The sequence below is a fragment of the Diabrotica virgifera genome, chromosome 9, assembly GCF_917563875.1.
Source record: "Diabrotica virgifera virgifera chromosome 9, PGI_DIABVI_V3a".
NCBI classification, from domain to species: Eukaryota; Metazoa; Arthropoda; class Insecta; order Coleoptera; family Chrysomelidae; genus Diabrotica; species Diabrotica virgifera.
Window position 1 is genome coordinate 14665221 of NC_065451.1, and position 25146 is coordinate 14690366.

Below are 25146 nucleotides of genomic sequence, written 5' to 3' on the forward strand. Positions count from 1 at the left end.
TGGGAATTTCTGTCACTCTATGTATCATGCTATGGTAGGCTGCTAATTTGTGCTGTGTAGGATGGGATGATGAATTGTGTATAGTTATGTCAGTATGGGTAGGTTTATGATATACGGAGAACTCATGTTTGTTGTGTAGTCTGGTAATCGTTACATCTAGAAAGTTTATGGAATTGTTCTGTTCTCTTGTTGTGTTCCAGACTACACAACAAACATAAGTTCTCCGTATATCATAAACCTACCCATACTGACACAACTATACACAATTCATCATCCCATCCTACACAACACAAATTAGCAGCCTACCATAGCATGATACATAGACTGACAGAAATTCCCATGTCAAAAAATAACTTCGAGATAGAACTGAACATAATTAAACAAATAGCAGTAAACAATGGCTATAACGAACAAACAGTTAACAAAATTTTAAACCAAAAACTCCATAAGAAAGACCTGAAATTAATGTATCCACCACCACAGAAATAACCCAGTACCTTCTGCTCTCTCACATACACTGGCAAGATAACAACAAAAATAGCCACATACATAAAAAAGAAAGGAATAACACCAGCTTTCAGAACTAACAACAACTTAAGCAAATATATTAAGAACAATAAAAGCCGAAAGAGAAAGCAACTACAGAGTGGTGTGTACAAACTAACGTGTGGTGATTGTCCGAAAATTTACATCGGTCAAACTGGCAGAACCTTTGACAAAAGGATAGCAGAACACAAAAGGGCTTTCAACAATAGAAAAACAGACACTTCTACATACGCACTTCACCTTCTAGATCATAATAATTCTTTCAATGAAGAGTTTCAAATTCTGCATATTCAAAATAAAGGCCTTAAGCTACCTTCTTTAGAATCTATGGAAATTAATAAATTGAAAAATACGGATATAATTCTGAATGACCAACTCGAGACAAACAGCTCCCCACTCCTCAACCTCTTCAGTTAAAGACTTAAAAAGGCAAACACATTGTAAACTATATTACTTGAGAAAGGCACTTAGCCGAAACAGCTGTAGTCACTTAGTTGTTATAAATTTTGTGAAAGATAAATAGAAAATTAACGTTTTCAGTGTTTTATTGTTAGATAAAATGAACTTCCATCAAGTAACGGTCGAATCCATTATTTTTATATTGGATATTGTTGTCGCCAAATTTACCCAAAGCAGTTCTTAGATACGTGTATCAACGGATGTCACGAAAGAGGCCATTTATTTGCTAATTTCTCTGGTCTAGTAAAGATTTATTTCCTAAAATGTATCGTTTAAATAACTCACTTTTTATAAAATTGTCACTTATAAATATCTGGTTCTCACTTTGTAAATATGTACTTGATAGACATCGATGACGTCAGAATAAATAATTTCTATCTGATTCTCACTTTGTAACTATGTACTTGACAGACATTGATGACCTCAGAATAAATAATTTACTCAACTTTTCTAAACTTTTCAGGTATGCCCCCGATAAAGAAGAAATAGTTGCAAAAGGTCTATCTACTAACTGGTTGTATGATCTAATGGCGAAGCTATGGAGTCCATGGTTACCTGAGAGTGCATTGAAGACAGTTCGTCGACAAGGGTACTACGCTTATTCGGTTAACGATAAATTGAAGATTATTGGATTAAACAATAATGTCTGCTATAATTTTAATTGGTAAGTAAGAAAAGGGTATCAAATCCTGTAAATAATAAATCCATTATAGCTTTTCCAAACAAAATCATCGGCTACCAAACAGAGTCATGCAGAGAAGAATGGAGTGATCCATGGAAGCTAGGACAGATAATCCCGGACAAAAAATCCCCACAAATTATCCCTGGACAAAAAAACCCCACAAAAAATCCCACAAATAATCCCCACAAATAATCCCCGGACAAATAATCCCCGGACAAAAAATCCCCACAGAAAATGCCGGACAAAAAATCCCCACAAATTTTTTTGGACAAAATATCCTCACAAAAAATCCCGGACAAAAAATCCCTAAAATGTTTTTCAGCCTCAGTGCATGAGAGTTATAGCAATCGCCCTGAAACCAGTTTTCGGCACGAAAATAATTAATGATTAGCAATTAAAATTAAGCATAAATTGTAATTTCGAATTCCAATTGTGAGTTTTTTCAAAAAGTGGTAGCAAATATTTCTTGGGGATTTTTTGTCCGGGATTTTTTGTGGGGATTTTTTGTCCGGGGATTAATTTTCCGGAGATTATTTGTGGGGATTATGTGTGGGGATTTTTTGCGGAGATTTTTTGTCCGGGGATTTTTTGTTCAAAAAATTTGTGGGAATTTTTTGTCCGGGATTTTTTGTGGGGAATTTTTGTCCGGGGATTATTTGTCCTGGGATTATTTGTGGGGAATTTTTTTCCGGGATTATTTGTCCGGGGATTATTTGTCTGGACCCCGATCCATGTTAGGAATAATTCTGCGAAACAAAATAAAAAACAAAGGGATCAGGAAAAGAACCAGGGTCACAGAAGTCATTGAAAGGATAGCCACACTAAAATGGAGATTGGCAGAACACATAACTAGAGTGACAGATGGGCGATGGACAAAGAGGTTATTGGAATCGAGACCAAGGGAAGACAAGAAAAGCGTCGGTCGACCACCTAAAAGATGGACTGACGACTTAAGAAAGCTAAATAAAAAAAGCAAGATACACGGGTTTGGAAACACGAGGAAGAGGTCTATGTTCAACACTGGACTTTGAGGCTGGATGATGAAGCTATTTCAAATACTTTTGGAATGCTGTTTAAAGGGCGCAGAAAAATAAATTTTTCTTCGCCATAAAAATTGCATATTTGTTTGTTTTAGGTGGTTGTTATTAGAAACGGAGTATCTAAATGAGCAGCTACAATTTCTGATCCAAGAACTAGAAGAATCAGAGCAGAAGGGGCAATTCGTACACATCCTTGGTCATGTATCGGTCGGTAATCAAGAATGTATAGAGCCTTGGGAGAAGAGCTACAATGAAATTGTTAGAAGGTAGGTTACAACGAAATGACATTTAATATATTTATATACAGGGTGGCCATCCTCTATTCATCAGTCTCTGTACAGAAAACGTCTTAATACACACAGTGTTTTTTATCATAGAAATGTACTAGGAATTTAAAAATAATGCGAATTATACAGGGTGCTTCATCAAAGTTATATTATTTCTTGTGGAAAATCCTATATTGGATGATATTTTTGAACTCTCCTTAAAAAATATAAGTACTTTACTTTTATAAGGGTTACCTCTACCTAAAAGCAGTGTATTTTGATTTTTATCGATTTTTCTAAAAATGTATGGTTTTAGAAAAAATTAAATATCTACAAATCTAAGAATTGGGGACAATTTTTTTCATAATCCTTAACAATAGAATATTTGTCGATATCTTCATTACAACAAAAATTTTTACAAGGTGGTCAAAATATTGGATTGTTCTATTAGCAAATACAAGCTGTAATAACGTACTTATTTTAAATTAAACACTCTGTATTTTATTAGTCTGTCGTATGAAAAATTGACTTAACTTTCGGTCTATATTAGGGTTTTCTATACCTATCTCTCTTTTTGAATTATTTCCGAATTTGTCTTCTTTTTTAAGTACCATCGCCACCACGACGAAGATTGGCAATCATCATTGCTATGCTGACCTTAGAGGCAGCTACTCTAAACTGTTGCCTTGAGCTGCAACCAAACTATTCTCTCAGGTTCTTCAAACGGGAAACGCGTCTCCTTGCTACGCTTCCCCTACCCTCTATATTTTCCGAATTTGTAAGTTTTAAAATTATAATCAAGTATTTCGTGGTTTCATTATCTTTCAAATTTTTATCATTTCATCCTATAAGGTTATTCCTAGAGCAGTGGCGTAGCGTGAGTGTCGGCTGCCCGGGGCGGATGACAATTTTGCCGCCCGCTTATTTAGGTATTTTAATTTAATGTATACTACTGTACATTACATACATTAATTATAGAGAACTTTTCGGTGAGAACAGTCATCATTAATTTGCATTATACTGGTTAGATTTTAAATAAAAAAGTTTATCTAAGTTTTAAATTAACGATTAATAATTCTCTGTCAATATTATCTGCAAAGCATTTACTTTCTGAGCGCACAATTTTATGTCAAGTCCCCTTGTTTGTAAATATTTTTGTGCATGATTCACTTCATGTAGCACCGGTTGGCACAGGCCCAAAAAAAACAAAGAAATGAAAATGACTGTATCGAAACTAGTAAAGCACCTGCATCTGTCCTAGTGTTTAAGCTTTCACATGCCTCTGTCAGTTTTTCCAAAGTGACGAGAATGTCTTTGTAATGATGCCATGTAGCCTGTAGCTGCTCTCATAACTTCCCAACGATGTGCCCATGAGGAAAAAAAGAATAGCGACGTTCTAAAGTGTCGAAAAATTTTACTGAATCCACCTCAACTGAGACAGCGTGTAAACAAACTAGGTTTAATGAATAATTTGAGCAAGGTACGAATTAAGCTTAGGGTTTATTTCTTGAATTCTTTGCTGAACTCTTGGATACTTTCCAGCCATAACAGCAGCATTATCATATTAATGGCCTCTACAGTTGCTTATATTTAGGCCATCAGCTTGAATATTGTCCAAAATCATTTTTGAATTTCCTTCAGCACTTTTGTCTTTAGTTTCAATGAAATCTATAAAAGATTCCATTATTTTTACTTCCTGATTTCAATTACTACGTATCTTAATACCTGACTCGATTGATCTTTATGAGAAAGATCTAAAGTGCTGTCGAATAAAATTGAATAATACTTAGCCTTTTTTATTTGCTCGATGATATGTTGACGAGCATTATTTCCCAAAAGGCAATAAATTCGTTTTGTATTTGTGGTGACATATTTATAAGTGATTGAAATTTTGACACACATTTTAGAACTTACAAGATATTCACGAAGTACAGAATCGTATTTTGCAACTAAATTAACCAATTCTAAAAAGTTTGCTCTGTTGGTGTCCACGTAAAGCCAAATTTTGTTTGGCAAGGAATCTTATAATATCAAACATTCTGATAAGAACTTCCTGCCATTTCTTTATTTCTTTTGCCACTATGTCTTGCCCTTTTTTGTCAATAGTCTGTCCTTTTGGAAGTCTGCTCTCCAACTCCTTCCATTTGCAATAATTTTGGATGTGTAGTGCACTCGAGTCATGACTTGAAACCTTAGGATTTAATTTCCACCAAGTATTAAATCCATCAGATGAGCAAAATTTAGATCCATTCGGTGTATTTACGTTCTCAAATAAACCACAACAAAAGCAAAATAATGATGCTTTAGATGGAGAATAAACCATCCAAGTGCGTAAAACTTTTTCGTCCTTAGTCAATGTACGGTAAAACCATTCCTTAGTAAGTCTTGCCTCTGCATTTGATTTTATAGATACCGTGCTCCTTTCAATCGGTCCAAATTTGTAGTTGCGATAAAAATATAAAATGGTTCAAATATTTACAAAATATTTTTATTATTTATTGTTAAATTTTACCGCCCCCTAAAAAGAGCCGCCACTGTCCTAGAGGAAAGGATATTTATTAGGATTTTAATTATTCCTCTAGGAATAATTTAAACGATCGAAAACATCTACCAGAACAACACAATAAAAGTAAAAGTGGACGATGAATTAACTGACCCAATTGAAGCAGGCAAGGGGATAAGACAGGGGGATTCCTTGAGTCCTTTATTGTTCAACCTGATTATGGACGAAATAATAAAAAAATTAAGAACTAAAAAAATAATACCAAATGGGAGAAAACAACTTAAAATTATCTGCTATGCGGACGATGCAATATTAATCTCTCAAAGTAAAGATGATTTACAACGTATCCTGCACCAATTCAACATTATCGCCAGAAAATGAAAAATGTTAATTTTCTCACAAAAGACAAAATGCATGGTTATAACAGCAGATCCAATAAGATGTAAATTGGAGCTGAAAGGTCAGATAATAGAACAAGTGATGGAGTTTAAATACCTAGGCATCACACTATCTAGCTACGGATGGCTCGAAACAGAAGTGGAAGATCAAGTGAATAGAGCAAACAGAGCCGCAGGTTGCCTGAATAACACAATATGGAGAAATAAAAATATCGGAAAAGAAATGAAAGGCAGAATTTACAAAACAGTCATCAGAACAATAATAACATATGTAGCAGAAACACGACCCGACACAGAGAGGACAAAAAGATTGCTCGAAACAGCGGAGCCTTCGAAAAATCGATGGTAAGACTATATGGGACACAGCTAGAATTACAGATATACGACGGAGATGCAAGGTGTATACCATTAATAACTGGGTAAGAAACAGAAGAATAGAATGGAATGACCACATAAGCCGAATGACAACAAATAGGATAGTCAGGACAGCGAGAGACGGTTCCCCAATAGGAAGACGATCAGTGGGAAGACCGCGAAAACGATGGAACGACAACTTACTAGAGGCACATTGAAAAAACAGACAGAGTAATGTCTATATAAAAAGAAGAAGAAAGAAGAAGACAAAATGCATGGTTATAACAGCAGCTCCAATAAGATGTAAATTGGAGCTGGAAGGTCAGATAATAGAACAAGTGATGGAGTTTAAATACATAGGCATCACACTATCTAGCTACGGATGGCTCGAAACAGAAGTGGAAGATCAAGTGAATAGAGCAAACAGAGCCGCAGGTTGCCTGAATGACACAATATGGAGAAATAAAAATATCGGAAAAGAAATGAAAGGCAGAATTTACAAAACAGTCATCAGAACAATAATAACATATGTAGCAGAAACACGACCCGACACAGAGAGGACAAAAAGATTGCTCGAAACAGCGGAGATGAAAACCCTTCGAAAAATCGATGGTAAGACTATATGGGACCAGTGGCGGCTTTTCTTTATGTGCTGCTGAGCTGCAGAACTACCAAACAACCATAGCAAATCTTAATTATTAAAGAATAATTAATATAGTTTTATTTCAAATCTGCCATATTATCATATTAAACATCAACTGTAAATAATAATTCACCAACAACGATGATTAATATTATTTTTTTACGTATTTACTCCTCTAGTGAAACCGTATAATTTTTTTACGTATTTGGTGCTCCAGTGAAGCAATCTTTTTACGTATTTGCTGCTCCAGTGAAGCCGCGTCGATAACAACCGAAACACTGGCAGCGGTAAAATGCATTTATTAGGCAAACGGCGATCTTAGCCGATGTGCTTCGGCAATCGGCTGATTAACGGCCTCGGAAATGTGTTTGCGAGCTGCAATTCACGACAGTTATTCGTGACCGTTGCATCTGTGCCGTGTTTAGAAATTCTTAGGTTACAATTTTGTTTAATTTGTTTTGTTCGAGCGTGTTTAAAACAATGGAGTTTCAATTTAAATTAGGTGTAAATAAATTTCAAAAACTTCACTATCAACAACAGTTGATTATAAAAGAACGTGGCCGTCCTATGCCTGATCTTAATATTGAAGTGTCCGGTAAAAGCCGTGGAAAAACATATACGCGTAAATTTAATAAAGACATGTATCTACGAAATCAGTGGATTTGTGGATGTTCCGAAAAAAATGCTTTTTTCTGTTTTCCGTGTGCATTATTCGGCGCAGATAAAGAGGAAAAATTGTGGCGCGAGACAGGAGTGCGGGATCTAGTGCATTTAAGTGAAAAAATAAAGAAGCATGAAAACACGCAAACTCATATGAACAATGAAATGCGATTTGCATTATTTGGGAAACTTAATATACAGGCCCAACTTGACTCTGCTTATTGGATAAATATACAAAAACACAATGAAGAGGTGACGAAAAACAGGTATGTTTTGTCAAAAATAATTGACTGTATAAAATTCTGTGGGGCTTTTGAGCTCGCCTTACGAGGACACGATGAATCTGAAACATCAGATAACCCTGGAATTTTTCGTGGTTTAGTGAATTTTTCTGCTGAACTTGATAAAACACTTAGTGAACACCTTACAAATGCGACAATTTTCAAAGGTACCTCAAAAACAATACAAAATGATATTTTGGATTGCATGCTAGAAGTATACGCTGAGGAGATTTTAAACGAAATCAATGAAGCCCCATTTTTAGCAGTGATAGCTGATGAGACAACGGATGTTTCTATGAAATTTCAAATGGTCATTGTTTTTCGTTATGTAAAAAACGGTGCTCCAGTTGAAAGGTTTTGGACTTTTTTGCTTCCAGAAAAACATTATGCTGAAACCTTAGCTAACACAATTTTGAATGTTTTAGACCCAATATTAAAGAATAACAAAAATAAGCTCATTGCACAAAGTTATGACGGAGCAGCTGTTATGAGTGGGATACATGGCGGAGTGCAAACAATAATTAAGAGAAAATATGAAACTGCTCATTTTGTGCACTGTTACGCCCATCAATTGAATCTAATAATGTCAAGAGCATGTTCTATTAATTCCCAAGTACGCGTATTTTTTGGAGATTTACATGATATACCTGGATTTTTTAGTCATTCACCTCAAAGAATAGCTGTCTTAAATCAAATAGTTGGAAAAAATATTCCTCGTTCAATCCCTACACGCTGGAATTTCAATATTCGTACAGTAAATGTCGTTTACGAATATAGAGACTTTATTATTGAGTGTATGGAGCAACTAGAAGAAGAGTCAAATGCTATTACTTCCAAGGAAGCAAGAGGACTTAGACGTATTCTGGAAGATCAAAATTTTACTTTCTGGCTGACTGTTTTTCATTATATTATGCCACATGTTGACGTTTTGTACAATAATCTTCAAAAAAAGAACATGGACCCAACCGAAGCACAGAAAGCTATACATGTTTTTGAGCAAAGTATTAACAATGTCCGAAATAAAATAGACCCTATCATACATCAAGCTTCAAATTTAAATGCGGCGCCTAGTGTCCAAAAAAGGAAACGCCCAAATAACAGCCAACAGGATCACCGTATTGCCTGTCTAGAAGTTTGTGATGTTATTATAAACAATGCAAAAGAACGGTTTGCATATACAAATCATCTAGTTGCCGCAACACTTTTATCTTCAGAACATTTCGAAAAATATAATAATAAGTTTCCTGAAAATGAATTGGATTTAACTTGTACAGCTTATAACTTCTTTGATAAAAACCGTTTGCGAACAGAACTGTCAGTTTTGTATTCCAATATCGAGTGTAGAACATTAAAAGGTGCAGTGCCTTTACTAAAATTTATAATTTCTAATAATTTAGAGGACACATTAACAGAAACCAAAAAGTTGATACAAATTCTGGTGACTACGCCAATGACCACAGCAGAAGCTGAACGTAGTTTTTCAACTTTAAAACGGATCAAAACATTTTTAAGAAATTCAATGCGCGAAGACAGATTAACAGCCCTTTCCACACTCTCGATAGAAAAAAAGTTCATCGCTTCAATACCGAACTTTAACGATAAAGTAATCGAAAAGTTTGCGACAAAAAAGGACCGGCGTATTAATTTCCAATTTAGAAAAATGCAATAAATGTAAGTTAATCAGATTTTTATAGCATGTCGTTATTAGTTACTATTAATTAGTATTAAAGCTAATTTTATTGTTTTTGTTTTCGTATGTTATTCTATTTCTATTATTTTATATTGGCCGTGGTTCATGCAGCACACCCTATAGCAGATGTCACGAGCCGCCACTGTATGGGACACAGCTAGAATTGCAGATATACGACGGAGATGCAAGGTGTATACCATTAATAACAGGGTAAGAAACAGAACAATAGAATGGAATGACCACATAAGCCGAATGACAACAAATAGCATAGTCAGGACAGCGAGAGATGGTTCCCCAATAGGAAGACGATCAGTGGGAAGACCGCGAAAACGATGGAACGACAACTTACTAGAGGCACATTGAAAAAACAGACAGAGTCATGTCTATACAAAAAGAAGAAGAAGAAGATCACATAAGGTGTTTTATTATTTTAGTTTAATTTATCTATACCGTATACACCGAGCTTTCGACGTCTCTGGTGTTTCATTAGAGCTTCCGGGGTCTCATTCTTTTGCGCTTCCATATCTTTGCACTACTCACTGCACTACTGGTATTAGGAACGTGAGATGCACTCTTTAGTTAGTGTAGCCATGATGATTACCAACATCTTCAACGGAGATGGCATTTAGGAAGAAAAAACAATATTTTTTAGATTTATTTCGTGGTGGTAATAGTTTTTTATTATTTTTATAGATATGCTCATATTATAAAAGGACAGTTTGTTGGCCATACTCACACTGACGAACTCAAAATATTCTACGACAAGCATAACAAACCTATAAACATGGCTTTCAATGGAGCAAGTTTAACACCCTATGTAAAATATAATCCGAATTTCAAAGTAATGACTGTTGATCCGGTAAATTTTGTAAGTTTATTTTAATTTTCTAGATGTATTGTACTGTTGAAAATATTATTTGGAAAGTTACAAATAGTGATCATTGATCAGTAGGCGAAAAATTACTACCGCTACCGTATTGCCTTTAATAACGTCTTTTGCAGTGAATAACTAAAACTCTTATTTTACTTTTTTTGAGTAGATATTAATTTGTCTGTTTTTCAATCTGCCTCCAGTAAGTGTTTGTTCCGTCGTTTTCGTGGCCTTCCCACTGATTATCTTCCTATTGGGGAACCTCATCTCGCTTTCTTATCCAGTTCTTGATGTTTTCAACTGCATTTTTGTCGTATATGTTTACTTACAGCTTTATCCCATAGTGTCTTACCATCGATTTTTCTAAGAGTTTTCATCTCTCCAGATTCTAGCATTATATTTATTCTCTTTGTGTAAGATTGTCTTATGGTTACCGCGTATGGTATTATTGGTCTGATGACTCTTTTGTAAACTCTGACTTACATTTTTTCTTTACCAATATTTTTATTTCTCTATATTGTTTCATTCAGGCATCTTGCGCCTTTATTTGCTCTGTTCACTTGATCTTCCACTTCTGTTACGAGCTTTTTATATATATTTTGCTGTAATGCACAGATATTTAAACTTCATCACTTGTTTTATTATCTAACCCGCCAGCTTTATTTTATATCTTAGCAGATTTGCTGTTATAACCATGCATTTTGTCTGTTTTAGGGAAACTATCACGTTAAATTTTGTGGCGGTTATATTAAATTAGTGCAGCATACATTGTAAATAATGTTCAGTATTGCGTCGTCTGCATAGCAGAATATTTTAAGTTGTTTTTCTTCCAATTGTTATCCATTTTGCGTTCTTTGCTTTTTTTATTATTTCGGCTTCCTTTTTCTAACTTCCTTTAATTTGACTATAGTTCTCTAGGTCTGATTTATCTCCCTTTTTGTAGAGAGGTTTTATGATGCTTAATCTTCATTCTTATGGTATTGTGTTTTGGATTTCTGTACTTCTGTTTCTATTATTTTTTGGATTAGTTTAAATAGTTGTGTGGTCAGATCTGGTCCTCCATACTTTTGAAGTTCGTTCAGTGTTCTCTACTATACTCTGTATTAGTAAGACTACACCTTCTTTTGCCCTCTTGTTACTCCAGTGTAGATTAGTATATATTCACCTAATTTTGATTGTCCCCCTCCTTTCTTTTTTGTTTCTTGTAGAGCGCATATGTCTATTTGTTTCTCTTTTAGCACTTGGCTAATTTCTACGTCTCTTGTGTTGAGCGATCCAATGTTTCAATCAAACATTGGTTTCGATATTTTTCTGCTTGCCGTGGACATTATCATATTACCAATCTGCTTTCGAGACTTCAAATTGATTCTTGGAGGAGGATTCGTTTTTACAATTGATAGGTTGCTAACCTTTCCAACCACCCTCCACGTTTTATTTGGACTTGGGACCAGCTGTGCTAATCGCAGAGCTACTTGATCAATTCCGTCCCCCAGTTACCCCTGGCAGTTTTATATATTTAAAATGCAGCATATTTTAAGTGAAATATTTTTTAATTAAGAAATTTGTTGTTTTTTTTAGGATATCCTTGAAATTGAGACATACTATTTTAATTTAACCGAAGCTAATCTCCGGCCAGACACGAGTCCTGCCTGGAAAAAGTTATATTCCATGAAAAAAGCCTACAATCTACCAGATCTATCTCCGACAAGTTTTGATGTCTTGGCAGATAAGTTGTTTAACGATACAAATTTAGCGAAATTATATTTTGAGTAAGTTTATTTTTTACAACCATATTTAAGTTGTGGTCTATCCTTTAGAATAGAATATTATTTTTCACACAATTAAACGTTACATGACATATACAATTTACATTACCTTGTATATAATTGTATACAATTTGCATTGCCTTGAAATTCAAAATTTACAATAAAAGTAATTCTGTATTTTCTTTATTGTCTGGTTCCTCGTATGCATTTACTATTGTTATTCATTCACGTTTATTTTTTTCCAATCAAGAACTTCAACACCAACACCTTTTAGATCTTCTACCACACTTGCATTTGCATACCACCTTTTCCGTGAGCATCCTTTCTTCCTTCTGATATGGACATCAGCCCAATACCATTTTTGCCATTATATCCCAATCCATCCAACAGTGGCAGTATTTATTTTCTTGAAGTAGCCCCTGTATATTCCTGTTAATATTTCTCTCTTCTTCTTCTGAAGGTGCCGTCTTCTTTTAAAATTTGGGGATCATCATGATTATTTGAACTCTGTTTACTCCTACTCTAAAAACCTGGTCAGACGAGCAATTAAACTACTCTCTGATATTGCGCAATCATGACATTCGTCGATTTCCAGCGCTAGAGATGTTGAAAAAGTATCTATTCATTACAAAGTACTCGTTACTTACGAATACCGAAAGAAACGATTACTATACAGAGAGGCAAATCGTTACTTTCATTACTCTGATTACTCCCAAGTAGCAATTTGTCGACGCGACAACGTTGTCTACCGCGTGGCAACGTTTTCTTACAACGTTGTTATTGCCTAGAAGACGACCCTATTCTGCACTGATTTGGTGGACGATTTTTGAGTTGTCTTGACGTTGCCTAAGCAACCTCCTGTTTAAGCAACATCGTTTCGTAAGCGTTGCATAAGACAACTGAAGCGACTATAAAAAGCACCTGCGCTTGCAATGGTTGCTCAAGGAGTCAGACTAGTTATGTTTTTTTACCTATATTTTTAACACCTGTATGGTGAATGCGAAAACCAAAAAGTAAACTGTTTTGACATCGTATTGGGTATTTAAATTTATATAAATACATAAAGGACTTATTACCGTGAAAGTTATAAACGCATCTCAGATTACCGTCAAATATGGATATTTCACCTTTAAAAAACACACGCGCTCCTTTTTTTATGACATTTTTGACAAAAAATATGCAAATTTAAAAAATAAAATTTTAATATAAAAGTCAAAATTTATGTTAGAGATGTTCTGTATAAATTTAATGTATTGATGGTGCTTTTAAAGGTATCAGAAAATGCCTGCATTTTTTATATTCTGTGTTTTCATTTTCTTTACATCCCAAAAATCTCAAGTAAAACCAAAATGGCGCATTAAACAATATTACCAATATTACTAAAAAAAATACCTTATTACCAACCTTAGACGGATAAGACAACATAGAAGTCCAATCGCCAACCAAACCCGGCCGCGCCGACTATCAAAACAATTTTAGAACGCACCCTCTTATTGGGTGACAGAGGTCACGTGACCAGTGTCAAAAGTGTATCATTCTCATTAACAGCGTTGCCACATTTAGTAGATTTCTACTTTTCTGGTAGATTTTTGATATTTTTTAAAAAATTCTAGTAGGCAATATTTTTTAGTAGATTTTTGGTATATTTCAACAGAATTTGATCCATTTTTTTCGAATCGTGAGGAAACTATAATAAGTATTTTTGAAAAATTTAAACGCAGAATGAAAGACTGCATTATTTAGAAAAACCAATACGTTTCTTTTGAACGAGATATTTGGAATTAAAAGTCACACTAAATTTTTTCTTTTTTTCACCCCTGTAACTCATTAAAATAAACTTTATAGAAGTTTTCAGGGACTTTCGGTCCTCGGTAATAACGTAATCTTTCTTTGTGCGTTTAAATTTTTTTAAAATACTTATTAGTTTTCTAAGGATTTGCAAAAAATGAAAACATTTAAAATACATTGAACATTTTAACAAACGACATTTTGCGCCTATCCCCTTAAGTTAGCTGTTGTTTTTATTATAAAAAATCCCAAATATATCCCAAAAATCCTTAAGTATATTTTAGTTTTTGATTTAGTAGATTTTAACTAAAAAATGGTAATTACCAGTTGGTGGTTTGGAATAATTAGGTTTCCAATTTTGTGGAATTCCTCTTGGGACATTTAGGACGGATGTGCATATCACTGTATTACTGTATTTACATGGCCTAAAAAGAATCTATTGATTTTGTGAAAACAAAACTACTGAAAGAGTAAAAACTGACCTGGCAACCCTTTCTACCAAAGCTGATACAAAGATTGGTTATCAAATCTCAAATCTACTGATAAAACAATGGAATGGAAACCAGCTATTAAAAAAAGAAATAAACAGGTTGTTAAATAAATCGAAAATTGCCATCAAAATAAAATATATAATAATAAGAAAAAAATAAGGTTATAAAGTAAATTCTTTTTCTCCTCTGTAAGTTGCCGCAAACGTGTCACACCTCTAGAAAAACACAGGGTCGTGACGTGACAGACAACTACTCAACTACAGAGTCGGCCATGGGGTAAATTAGTTTAGCATTATAACATTTTTATGTCGTTGCGATTGTTGAAAAAACTGAACTGTGATATGTAGTTGTCACAATGGTAATAAATTAGTTGTCCGTATAACTAAATTGTAACATCGTAATGTCAGTCGGGGTAGGGGACGTTGGCCGAAACAACTGAAAATGCTCTCGGGCAACGTTGTATGCAGTGCATTTGTTTGTACTGACAACCAATGCGTCGAAAAATTGCTACTTGGGCTTCGTACCAATCGTATCAGAGCGAGTAACTACTATTGTATCTACTTTGATTGCTCTAATTACTTCGTACCAATCATATCAGAGCGAGTAACGACTATTGTATCTACAACCAGTACACTTGATTACTTTCTACCAATCGTATCCCAGCGAGTAACGGACGGAACCGGTATTTTATGAGTGTTATCGAATATCGTTATCCGTATGAAGCGTTTTAAGGGTGTGAGCCTCAGAGTTTCACACTGTGAGGGTAAAGGGAAGATAAAAGATGAAACAGAGGGAGGTATAATGGAGGTAAAATATGTAATGTATGTCATTAACAAAGATCGAATGCGAGAACCCTATATTTTTATCTAGATCTGTATCTATACCTATACAAAATACCTACCTACTGAGAAATACGATTCTCGATATGAATACCGGTACTCAAATACAAAAGTAATCACAGTAATCAAATCATTTTTATCCCTTAAACAGACCGGTGAATGTCGTTGTTATATTGGAATACCTATCTACTGAGAAATACGATTCTCGATATGATTACCGGTACTCAAATACAAAAGTAATCATAGTAATCAAAGTAACGAATACTGTAAATGATTACTTTATACAAAAGTAACGATTTGTAACGAATACTCGAAATTAACTATAATAAACATCACTATCCAGCGCTACTCTTTCCTAACATGTTTTGTTTGCTGATAATTTGTTTCTCTCATCATGTCTGTGGCCAAGGTATTGTAGTTTTCATGTATTTATATCATTATTTAATTCTGTTTCTTATGAATGCCTTCACAAGACTTCTTCATTCGTGACTGCCTATATAAGATATTCTCAGGATTCTTCTATAAAGTCACGTCCCAAAAACTTTCATTTTTCTCATCATCGGTTTAATTAGAGTGCCTGCCTCTATACCGTATAGCTAGATACTAAATGTAGAACCTAAGCATGCTCATTTTCGTCAACACTCACTCTTCTATTGTAAAAAAATTGTTTCATTTTCATAAATGAATTTTCAATCTGCCCATTTTCTATTCTAAGTTACCAGCTGAAAGAGACCCCATACCGGAATGGGACGTTTCATCGCCGCCGGTTCATCGCTGCCTTCTCGATGCCGCCGATTCATCGCCAGTCCATTTCATCGCCGTCCGTTTCATCGCCGTCCGTTTCATCGCCGTCCGTTTAATCGCCAGTTAGTCAGTTGATTTTGTATTATGGGAGATGACACAACACGACGTTAAATTCAGTTCAAAACTTATGACAATTAAAAAGATAAAAAATATTAGATTTAATGTTCTATTTCCACTTCCCCTAAATTTTATACTAAATAGTACTAAATTTGTAGTGTTAAAAGGCCGTTGTAGAAGTATAATATGTTCAAATTTAAATAATTTGCAATTTTTTTTAAATATGCGTGGTACACCAATTTTTTTTAATATGCAAGGTGCTTCGTAAGTAGTGGTACCAACGAAGAGTTGGTGATAGAGGGGACTAAAACACATACCAAAAAATAAGTTTTATTGTCTTAGCTCAAATAAATTAAAAAATGCTCATATTTCACAGCACATTTCTTATGTTCTGTATAATAACAAATAAATAACAATTTAGTTAAAAAAAAAGAATGTCCATCAAAACAACTTTGACAATAAAAAAGCAGAAATAATATCGAACAATACAAAAATTACAAATAATTTAAAAATAAAAAGACATATCTCTTAAACTATTAGTTCAAGGACAATAAAACTTATTTATTCGTACGTGTATTAGCACCCCCCCCCCCTAACACCGGCTCTTCGTTGATCCGCTACTTACGGGACACCCTGTATATTCAATGTTCAAAACATGTAGTCAAAAAATCTTTAATTACTTTACCTTATATACTTCACGTGATACTTACATTTTTCTAAATATTTTCTAAATTTCACTAAAAAAAAATCATTCGTGTATCAATATTTTTTAAACTGTGTTCAATTTTTGTCGTCATAAAACTCAGTTGTGTACCTACTAACTTATTAAATATTGACAATAGGTATAAAGAAATAAAACAAATATTATATTAAACAACTTTTAATGGAGAGATATGGAGAAAATAATAAAAGATTAATATTGTTTAAAAGTTAAAAAATCTATTAAAAGATTGACTAGGCAACGGGAATGGTCATGTCTCGCATTTTCTAGAATTCCTAATTAATATTAAAAATAAATAATAAATGTAACTGTTGAAAATTGGTCAGAAATTCGGAAATAAATCAGTTAGCGATTAACTGACTGGCGATGAATCGACCGGCGATGAATTGGCGGCATCGAAAGGGCGGCGATGAACCGTCGTAGACCCCTTCATATGTTCCACATTCCAACTTTTAAATTTCTCTCGGGTTTTTTAGCATTTTCTCACTATCAAAAATCTGACGGAGACTGATGGTCTTAACTTTTATTTTAATTATCATTATTACCTTTACTAGAAAAGTAATGGAGTAGTTTTCCGTTGGTTTCTTCATTGCAGTCTAAAATCCATTAAAACTTCTAGTATCCAGTAATAAACCTATCCAGGCCCATTTCCCTTACGCTGTCTTGGTACTGATATTGCTGCTGCCGAGATAAGCGTAGGATATGGGAAGAGACTTTTGTAATTGGGTGGAAAACTTTTATCTAGGACAAAATTTCTCCCACGTACCGGAAGATAATTATGCTTCAATTGGGAGGATCGCATCCCTGAAGTAGACTATAAAATTTGTGGCATTTTCAAATGTATGTATATTCTCGCTCGTATCAAAGTTAAACCACTACAATCTAAAAGACTAGTTGATATGATTATTGTCAATTCATACATAAACTTAGTTACCTCCAATTACTGTATCTCTAGATATAAAAATTTTTGAAATTAATCTAACAAAAATAACAGATATATGATAATAATAATTTTTGTTTTGTGTCTTTAGGTACTACGTCAGGCGTGGGGATCCATCTCTTAAAGAAGGCTGTGATAAAAATTGCCTTGATGAAATACGTTGCAAAATTGTTACTACACAGTCTCTACATCCGCAAAAAGAACAGTGCCTTAACTAGGCACTGCTTTTCTAGGCAATAGGTTTATTAATTTATTGTTATGTTAAAATTAGTCAAATAAAAGTTATTATTAAGCAATTAAACTATGATTTCTCTAGTAACAAAGTATACACAAAGTGTTTACCTTTAGAAAATTGGTAAGATAAATGCCAAGAGAAGAAGATATACGCGAATGTAAGGAGTGCAATGTCACATAGTTAGTGAAACAGTAAGCCACAACATAACTTGCTTATCCTAGACAGCGAAGTAAAAAAGCGAAACTAAAACGAAATATCTGACAACACCACACAAATTCAAGTGGTAGATGTTAAAAGAAAAGAAAGAATGTTTATTCAGGGCAAAAATAGTAGCAAAAATAGTAAAATATGGAAGGATTCCTAATGAATTTGAAAGAAGATAGCCATTATCATGGCAGATTATTAGAAATACTGCTGTTGAAATAGTTGGGAAAACCTCAGGCAAGAAGTTTGAGAATGAAGGTACATACCTGGTGTTGGTCATTAGAGGTTCAAGAAAAAATAAAAGAGAAGAGAAAATTATATAAACACTTGCAAGGAATTGCTATACGGTATACGAGAAGACGGTATAGTACATGTCGTAAACCTAGGTAATACATTGAAAGTAATACCTAAAGTCAGGCACGTAGCCAAAGGGGGGGTCCATAGGGTCCGGACCAGTGGCGGCTCGTCAGAGGAGGCAAGGGAGGCTCAGCCTCCCCATAAATTTTTTACACACTCTACATTGTTTTGTTTATCATGAATCGCGAAAACAATAAGCACTCTCACTATTATACAACGTGTAAATTTCATATTATCACTAATTATCCATACGTACACGGAGCATTAGCATAAGAACGCATGATCGCGTCTCAGTTTTATTAAATATTATTGTAGGCAGGACCCTGGGTTATCCTGAGATGCATGGACGGAGCCGAGAAGCACAGCAGTCTCCGTTACTAATGCTCCGTGCAGCGCAGCAGGCGTTTAAGGAGACCCGGTCTCCTAACAGTGGCGTCTACGGCGCCATCACACGCTGCCCGGAGATATACCAAGGGAGGCAGAGTAGCTTCTCGGCTCCGTTGCGTGGTTGCGTGCGTCTCGGGACAACGAATTTTAGGGTCCTGACTAAAAATAATAAAAAATCTAAAAGTGCAAAACTACAAAAGACTGCAAAACTTCAAATCTGTATTTATTTTGATATGCATAGGTATCTATTTACAAATAGATGGAATTGTTAACAAATAAACGACACAAACTTTGGTATTAAATTTTACAATTAGACTAACTATTTTTAAAATGATATGATATCATGAAATTATGAATTAGGATGATATTATGAAATGTAAGTAAAAAATGGTCAAAAAATGGAGCCTTAAATTACATTTTTTGGCGCATTTTTTTGATAGTGCAAATTTGTCTAGATATTTTACAGTTAGGTATAGCCTCCCCTATTGTAAAAATCACGAGCCGCCACTGGTCCGGACCCCTCCCAAAACTGTCTCGGCTTTGGTACCAAAGCAGCAAGTTTATCCCCAATTGTTATTTTTATTTTTGAAAAAGTAAACGAAATTATTATTATTTTTTACTAGGATTATTTGTTTTTATTCAGTGTACGTTTGGACATATCCAGTTTAAAAACCAGATTTACCACAAGAAAAAGTATTCTATCAACATTTTAAATTCTTTTACCTGGATTTGCCTCCACAGAAAAAGCAAAATTGCTAGAAAATGTGTCTACCTATTACTCCCACGACCCTCCTCTTACAGCAATAAAAGCTGAATATATGTTATGGTATAACTGTAATACAATATCATCTTTGGAACCAAATACCGAAATTCTCCGCGTAGTGAACATTGTAATAAAGATTTTTTTCCAAAAACTTACAAATTCCTTACAATTTTGGAAACGATCCCTGCCACAAAGGCCAGTGTAAAACGTTCGTTCTCAACAATGAATCGAGTAAAAACTTCACCCGGAAACAAGATGGGAACCGACGAAAGATTCATTTTATTGGCTCTTTGGTCCGTTCATTGGAATTTTGAGTTAAAGCCAAGTAAGTACATTTTTATTAAATAACCAAAAATTACTGGGTCGACAACTGAATAGAAGACCAGATGTACTCTTTTCTATGGAATCCTATATTTCGTTATAGTAGTCTCTAACATCATCATCATCATCTTCTTCTTCTTTAGACCATTTCTATCCAGCTTTGGACATAGGTCTTCCCCAAATCTTTCCATATAATCGGTCTTTGGCTGCGCTTTTCTAGTGAGGTCCTGTAGCATATAGAATATCGTCCTTTCATCGCATCTGAGGTCTTTCTCTTCATCTTCTTCCTATCACGGCCTTCAGTATTATATTGTAGCATTCCATCTTTTATCTTCCTGTCTCGAATTGTGACCCGCAAATCTTCACTTTAACCCTGTTATATGTGATGACTAACATCATCAGAGACGCTAAAGTGATATTAAAGATACAATAATGAAATAAGGTAAAATTTGAAAAATTTTACCGTCTAATCTAACAAAAAATTTGAGTTGTAATAAATAATCATTTCGTTGTGAATCGAAACAAGAGCAGTCTTATTTTAGCTAGTTCAGAGAGCGCCAAAAGTGCTCTAACTAGTTTCGATCCTAGTTAGAGCCTCTTCAGAGAGCACATATTTGATTCTCTCTGAACCACTAAAATTCTGGCTGTCAGCCTCTACCCACAAAAGGAAGATTATGATATGGATGCTGTGGTGACATCTGCTAAAGACGAACGAAAGTTTTACTTTTAATATTAACAATATTAAAAATAAAACTTTATCAGAACTAACCTCCTGATTACACCATTCGTGGCTTCAAAAATTTGCAAGCCAACCAATCGCCGAAGTAAAGATTTGCATCTATCTAGAGGATCTATCAAGTTGCATCTCACTACCCGCCTGTCCAATACGGCAAAATTCTAACCAAGATTAGTTCCCAATACTTAGAATAGGAGTAGTACTAACAAAAATAATAAATAATCATTTCGTTGTGAATCGAAACAAGAGCAGTCTTATTTTAGTTAGAACAGAGAGCGCCAAAATTTGAGTTGTGTTGGGACCCCCCTCAAGCACATTTCCTTGCTACGTGCCTGCCTAAAGTATTAACAGGGAATCAATAGAAATTGAAAAACATCCAAAAAACTTTAAATACAAGAGATGATGCCCAAAGACTCATTACTGCATGGAAAGCAACTCTACAGAAAAACGTAGAAATTAACTTGCGAATGAAACTCCGTTCACTCGCATGAGCACATTACCGATCAAAAGAAGTGCTGCAAGGTACTTAAGCACAGCATACAGCAATCTACCGGAGTGGAGTGGAGTCGAGTAGAGACCCAGACAGGATGCCTTTCGTAGTAGAGGACGACCACCAACAAGATGAACAGATTACCTGAAGCGGATATGCCAAAATAGGATGCAAGTGGCTCGGGATAGGGATTTGTGAGGTGAACATCGGGAGGCCTACGTCCAGCAGTGGACAAGTAGAGGTTGAATGATGATGATGACGGCAATCTAAAAATCTACTCATTCATATTTAAACAAAAAATAAGAATATTGGAAAGAATTGTGTAAGTATTCAAGCCCTTTCTCCTCTGGCCACCCTCAGAATACGACCTCCTTCGCAGGACAACGCCAACCATCAGTGATCAACGACCAAAAGCAGTGCCACCACCCAAAATAAATTTCACGTCCTAAAGATGTGACAGAAGTCACCTAAAACAGGACTACCAGAAAAACAAACCACTGAAGAAACCCAACCCACAAAACCAAGCAACATTGATGATGACCTAGAAATTACTTTTCCTCGAACATCTGGAAGAAGCACAGCTAATCTGACTTAATAATGGCGAGTGTAACCTTGCCAAAACGTTGTACAAACAACTGTTTTTCTAAAAAAAAACAACAACGGGCACAAGTAAGAACCTTGAGGTATGCTTGAATTAATTTTAATTGAGAAATTTGATCTAATACACGCATCGACCACACAATTCTAAGGGTAAGAACAGAACAAGTGGGTCGCGGTGGAGGTGGAGGTGGAGGTCGCGGTCGATGTCGATATCCATGTAAAACAAACCCATCGTAGTAAATGGAAGAGAACAGAGCAGGTACGTCGCGGAGGAGGTTTAGCGCGATACCATCCAGGAGGTGATTGGTCTGGATTTTTGAAATATGAAGGAGCATCTGATTATTTACAGCTGACATTTCATCACTATCATCACTTGACTAACACAACATCGCAAAAGCACAGTCTTTTTGTCATTTAAATTTCATTAAACAACATCACTTGATAGTGGTTCTAGCTCGACTGACAGCGCAGGTGACCTCCTTGCTATGTGCTGTCGACATCGACCGCGACTTAACTAATAGCATCCACCGCGACCTACACCTCCACCTTGGCCCACTTGTTCTGTTCTTACCCTAATACTTCGAGTTTATGAATCTATATAATATCATGATTTGCCCTCTCGAATGTCTAAAGCAGTGATTCCCAAAGTGGTCCAGGTGGACCCCCAGGGGTCCACGAGGGACTCAACGGGGTCTACGTTGGCGTAAAATAAAAATGGGGGTTCACAAGTTGTAAGTGGAGGTCCATGAAAATTTTAGAGTGATTTGGTATTTATTTAAACAAATTTTCATTTTTTTCGTAATATACCAATGGAAAAAATAATGTTTTAATAGTAGGGACACAAAAATGTCATTATAACGCATTATAATAAGTCATTTTGATTAAAAATTTTATTTTTGTGTAGAAAACGTTAAAATACCGTTTTTTATATTTTGCTCCATTCCCCAAAAACATCTCCTTCGATTTGACTGAAAATTTGCCCACAAATAGCCAAAACACAGGATTTTAAGTGGTTAAATTTTTTTTATAGTTTTACAATATAAAAAAAACGCGTGGAATAATATCAGAGTCAAAAATATAGGCGTCTACATTAAGTACAATTAACTCGGAAAGTATCGACCATACGAAAAAAAAATGGTTAAAAAAAATTGTAATAATTATTGTAAACACGATTTATTTGGAACAATTTCAGTTCCTAAAATTTTTGTCGAAAAGTTGAAAATGGAGGAGATATTGAACAAAAACCACTGCTATCAAACCAATCAGGTCTTATGCTCGCGCCTTTAGCGCATACGTACTACCTGAAATATTAATTTTAGCAAAAAAATGAAAGAGATCAAAATTGTATAAAATTGAATTCTGTCCATTTTTGTATAGGTACATTTTTGTTATAAAACTAATAATAAACGAGATAATTCAATAATTATGCTCTAATTGTCACTATTTCCTCCCATAACTCGGAAAATATCGACGGCACAAAAAATTTATAATAAAAGAAATTACTTATAGGAAATCATATTTTCAACAATTTCAGTCCTTACCCTTTTTGTCGGAAAGTTAAAAATGGCGGAGATATTGAGCAAAAACGGTTCTCCTTTAAAATCAAGATAGAGGTTAAAACAACGGCAGAATTCATTCGCGATTTTAAATTTACACTACTATTGACTCACTAAAGCTTAGAAAAATAGAATCTTGCTTGGGTAGCTCGGCATGCAAGATCAAATGCTAACCCGACTGGACTATATAATTTTTACTCTGATATTAGTGCATGTAACTTTTCTTGTATTGTAAAACTATACAAATTCTTTTAACAACTTAAAGTTATGTGTTTTGACTATCTGTGGGCAAATTTTCAGCCAAATAAAAGAACATGTATTTTGGAAATGGAGGTAAATGTAAAAAACAGTATTCTACAAGTTTTCTACCCTAAAATTTGATCAAAAACATGTTTTAAATAAAGAAACTTGTTATAATACCTAATAATCACATTCTTGAGTCCCTTCTATTAAAACATTATTTTTTTTTCGTTGATACTTTACGATAAAAAAATGCAAAGTTTAAATAAATTCCAAATCACAGTAAAATCGCTTGGAATGATATTTTGAGAAAAATAAAAGAAGAAAAAGACGGCTCGACCTTCATTAATGTCTTATTTTTTCCACCCAAGTTTTCCCCACCTCCAGGCAATTTTCTAGACCCGCTACTGGCGTACACAGCTACGAAATACCACTTCTGTTGGGGGTCTACCGAAACCAGTAAATTTTTTAAAGTGGTCTACGAGAAAAAATAGTTTGGGAACCTCTGGTCTAAAGGGTAAGAACAGAACAAGTGGGTCGCGGTGGAGGTGGAGGTGGAGGTCGCGGTCGATGTCGATATCCATGTAAAACAAACACATTGTAGTGAATGGAAGAGAACAGAGCAGGTAAGTCGTGGTGGAGGTTTAGCGCGATGCCATCCAGGAGGTTTACATCGATGCTTTTAAAAATAAAATGAGTTTGTTTTACATGGATGTCTACTGCGCGGCCTACAAGGATGCTTCCCTGTGATTGGTCCGTTCGAAGCCAAGTTGTCATTACCTGCGCTATCTGAGTTGATACTTTTTATATAATCCCTTTTTCGTCTTCAGTTTATTTTTGAATTTCTAAAGTAGGTAATTAAATTCAGTAAATTTTTGAAATATGAAGGAGGATCTGATTATTTACAGCTGACATTTCATTACTATCATCACTTGACTGACACAACATCGCAAGAGCACAGTCTTTTTGTCATTCAAATTTCATGAAACTACTTCACTTGATAGTGGTTCTAGGTCGACTGACAGCGCAGCGCAGGTGAACTCCTTGCTATGTGCTGTCGACATCGACCGCGACTTAACTAGTAGCATTCACCGCGACCTACACCTCCATCTCGACCCACTTGTTCTGTTCTTATCCTTAAGAAAAACATACTAACACATTTCCAAAATAGGCAATAAAACTTCTGAAATAAAAAAATACTGTTGATTTGAATATTTGTTTATAAATGTGAATTTCTATATGTTAATATAAAAGTTAATATAAGTTTGATCTTCTTATGTAGTTAATTCATGAAATTAAGTAAAATGAAAAAATCTTGTTTGTTACAATATTAATCGATAAAACAATAAAATAAGCAAACTATTGTTATTTACATATCAGTTATTACTTATTAATAAGCACTGATACGGTTATATAACCCTATAAAATATTAAAATGTAATTAATAAAGTATTCAACC

General features: G+C 34.7%; 1 protein-coding gene across 1 annotated transcript in view; it reads left to right on the forward strand.

Annotated features, from left to right (window-relative positions):
• Window positions 1-18100, forward strand: part of LOC114330677 (sphingomyelin phosphodiesterase 1) — a 62451-nt gene extending 44351 nt beyond the window's left edge. Inside the window, exons 8-12 of the mRNA XM_050661679.1 lie at window positions 1469-1669; window positions 2823-2993; window positions 10216-10390; window positions 11972-12162; window positions 17891-18100. Coding sequence (XP_050517636.1) covers window positions 1469-1669; window positions 2823-2993; window positions 10216-10390; window positions 11972-12162; window positions 17891-18017 — 865 coding nt within the window. The 3' untranslated portion in view covers window positions 18018-18100. The remainder of the gene's footprint in view (window positions 1-1468; window positions 1670-2822; window positions 2994-10215; window positions 10391-11971; window positions 12163-17890) is intronic.
• The last annotated feature ends 7046 nt before the right edge of the window (window positions 18101-25146 follow it).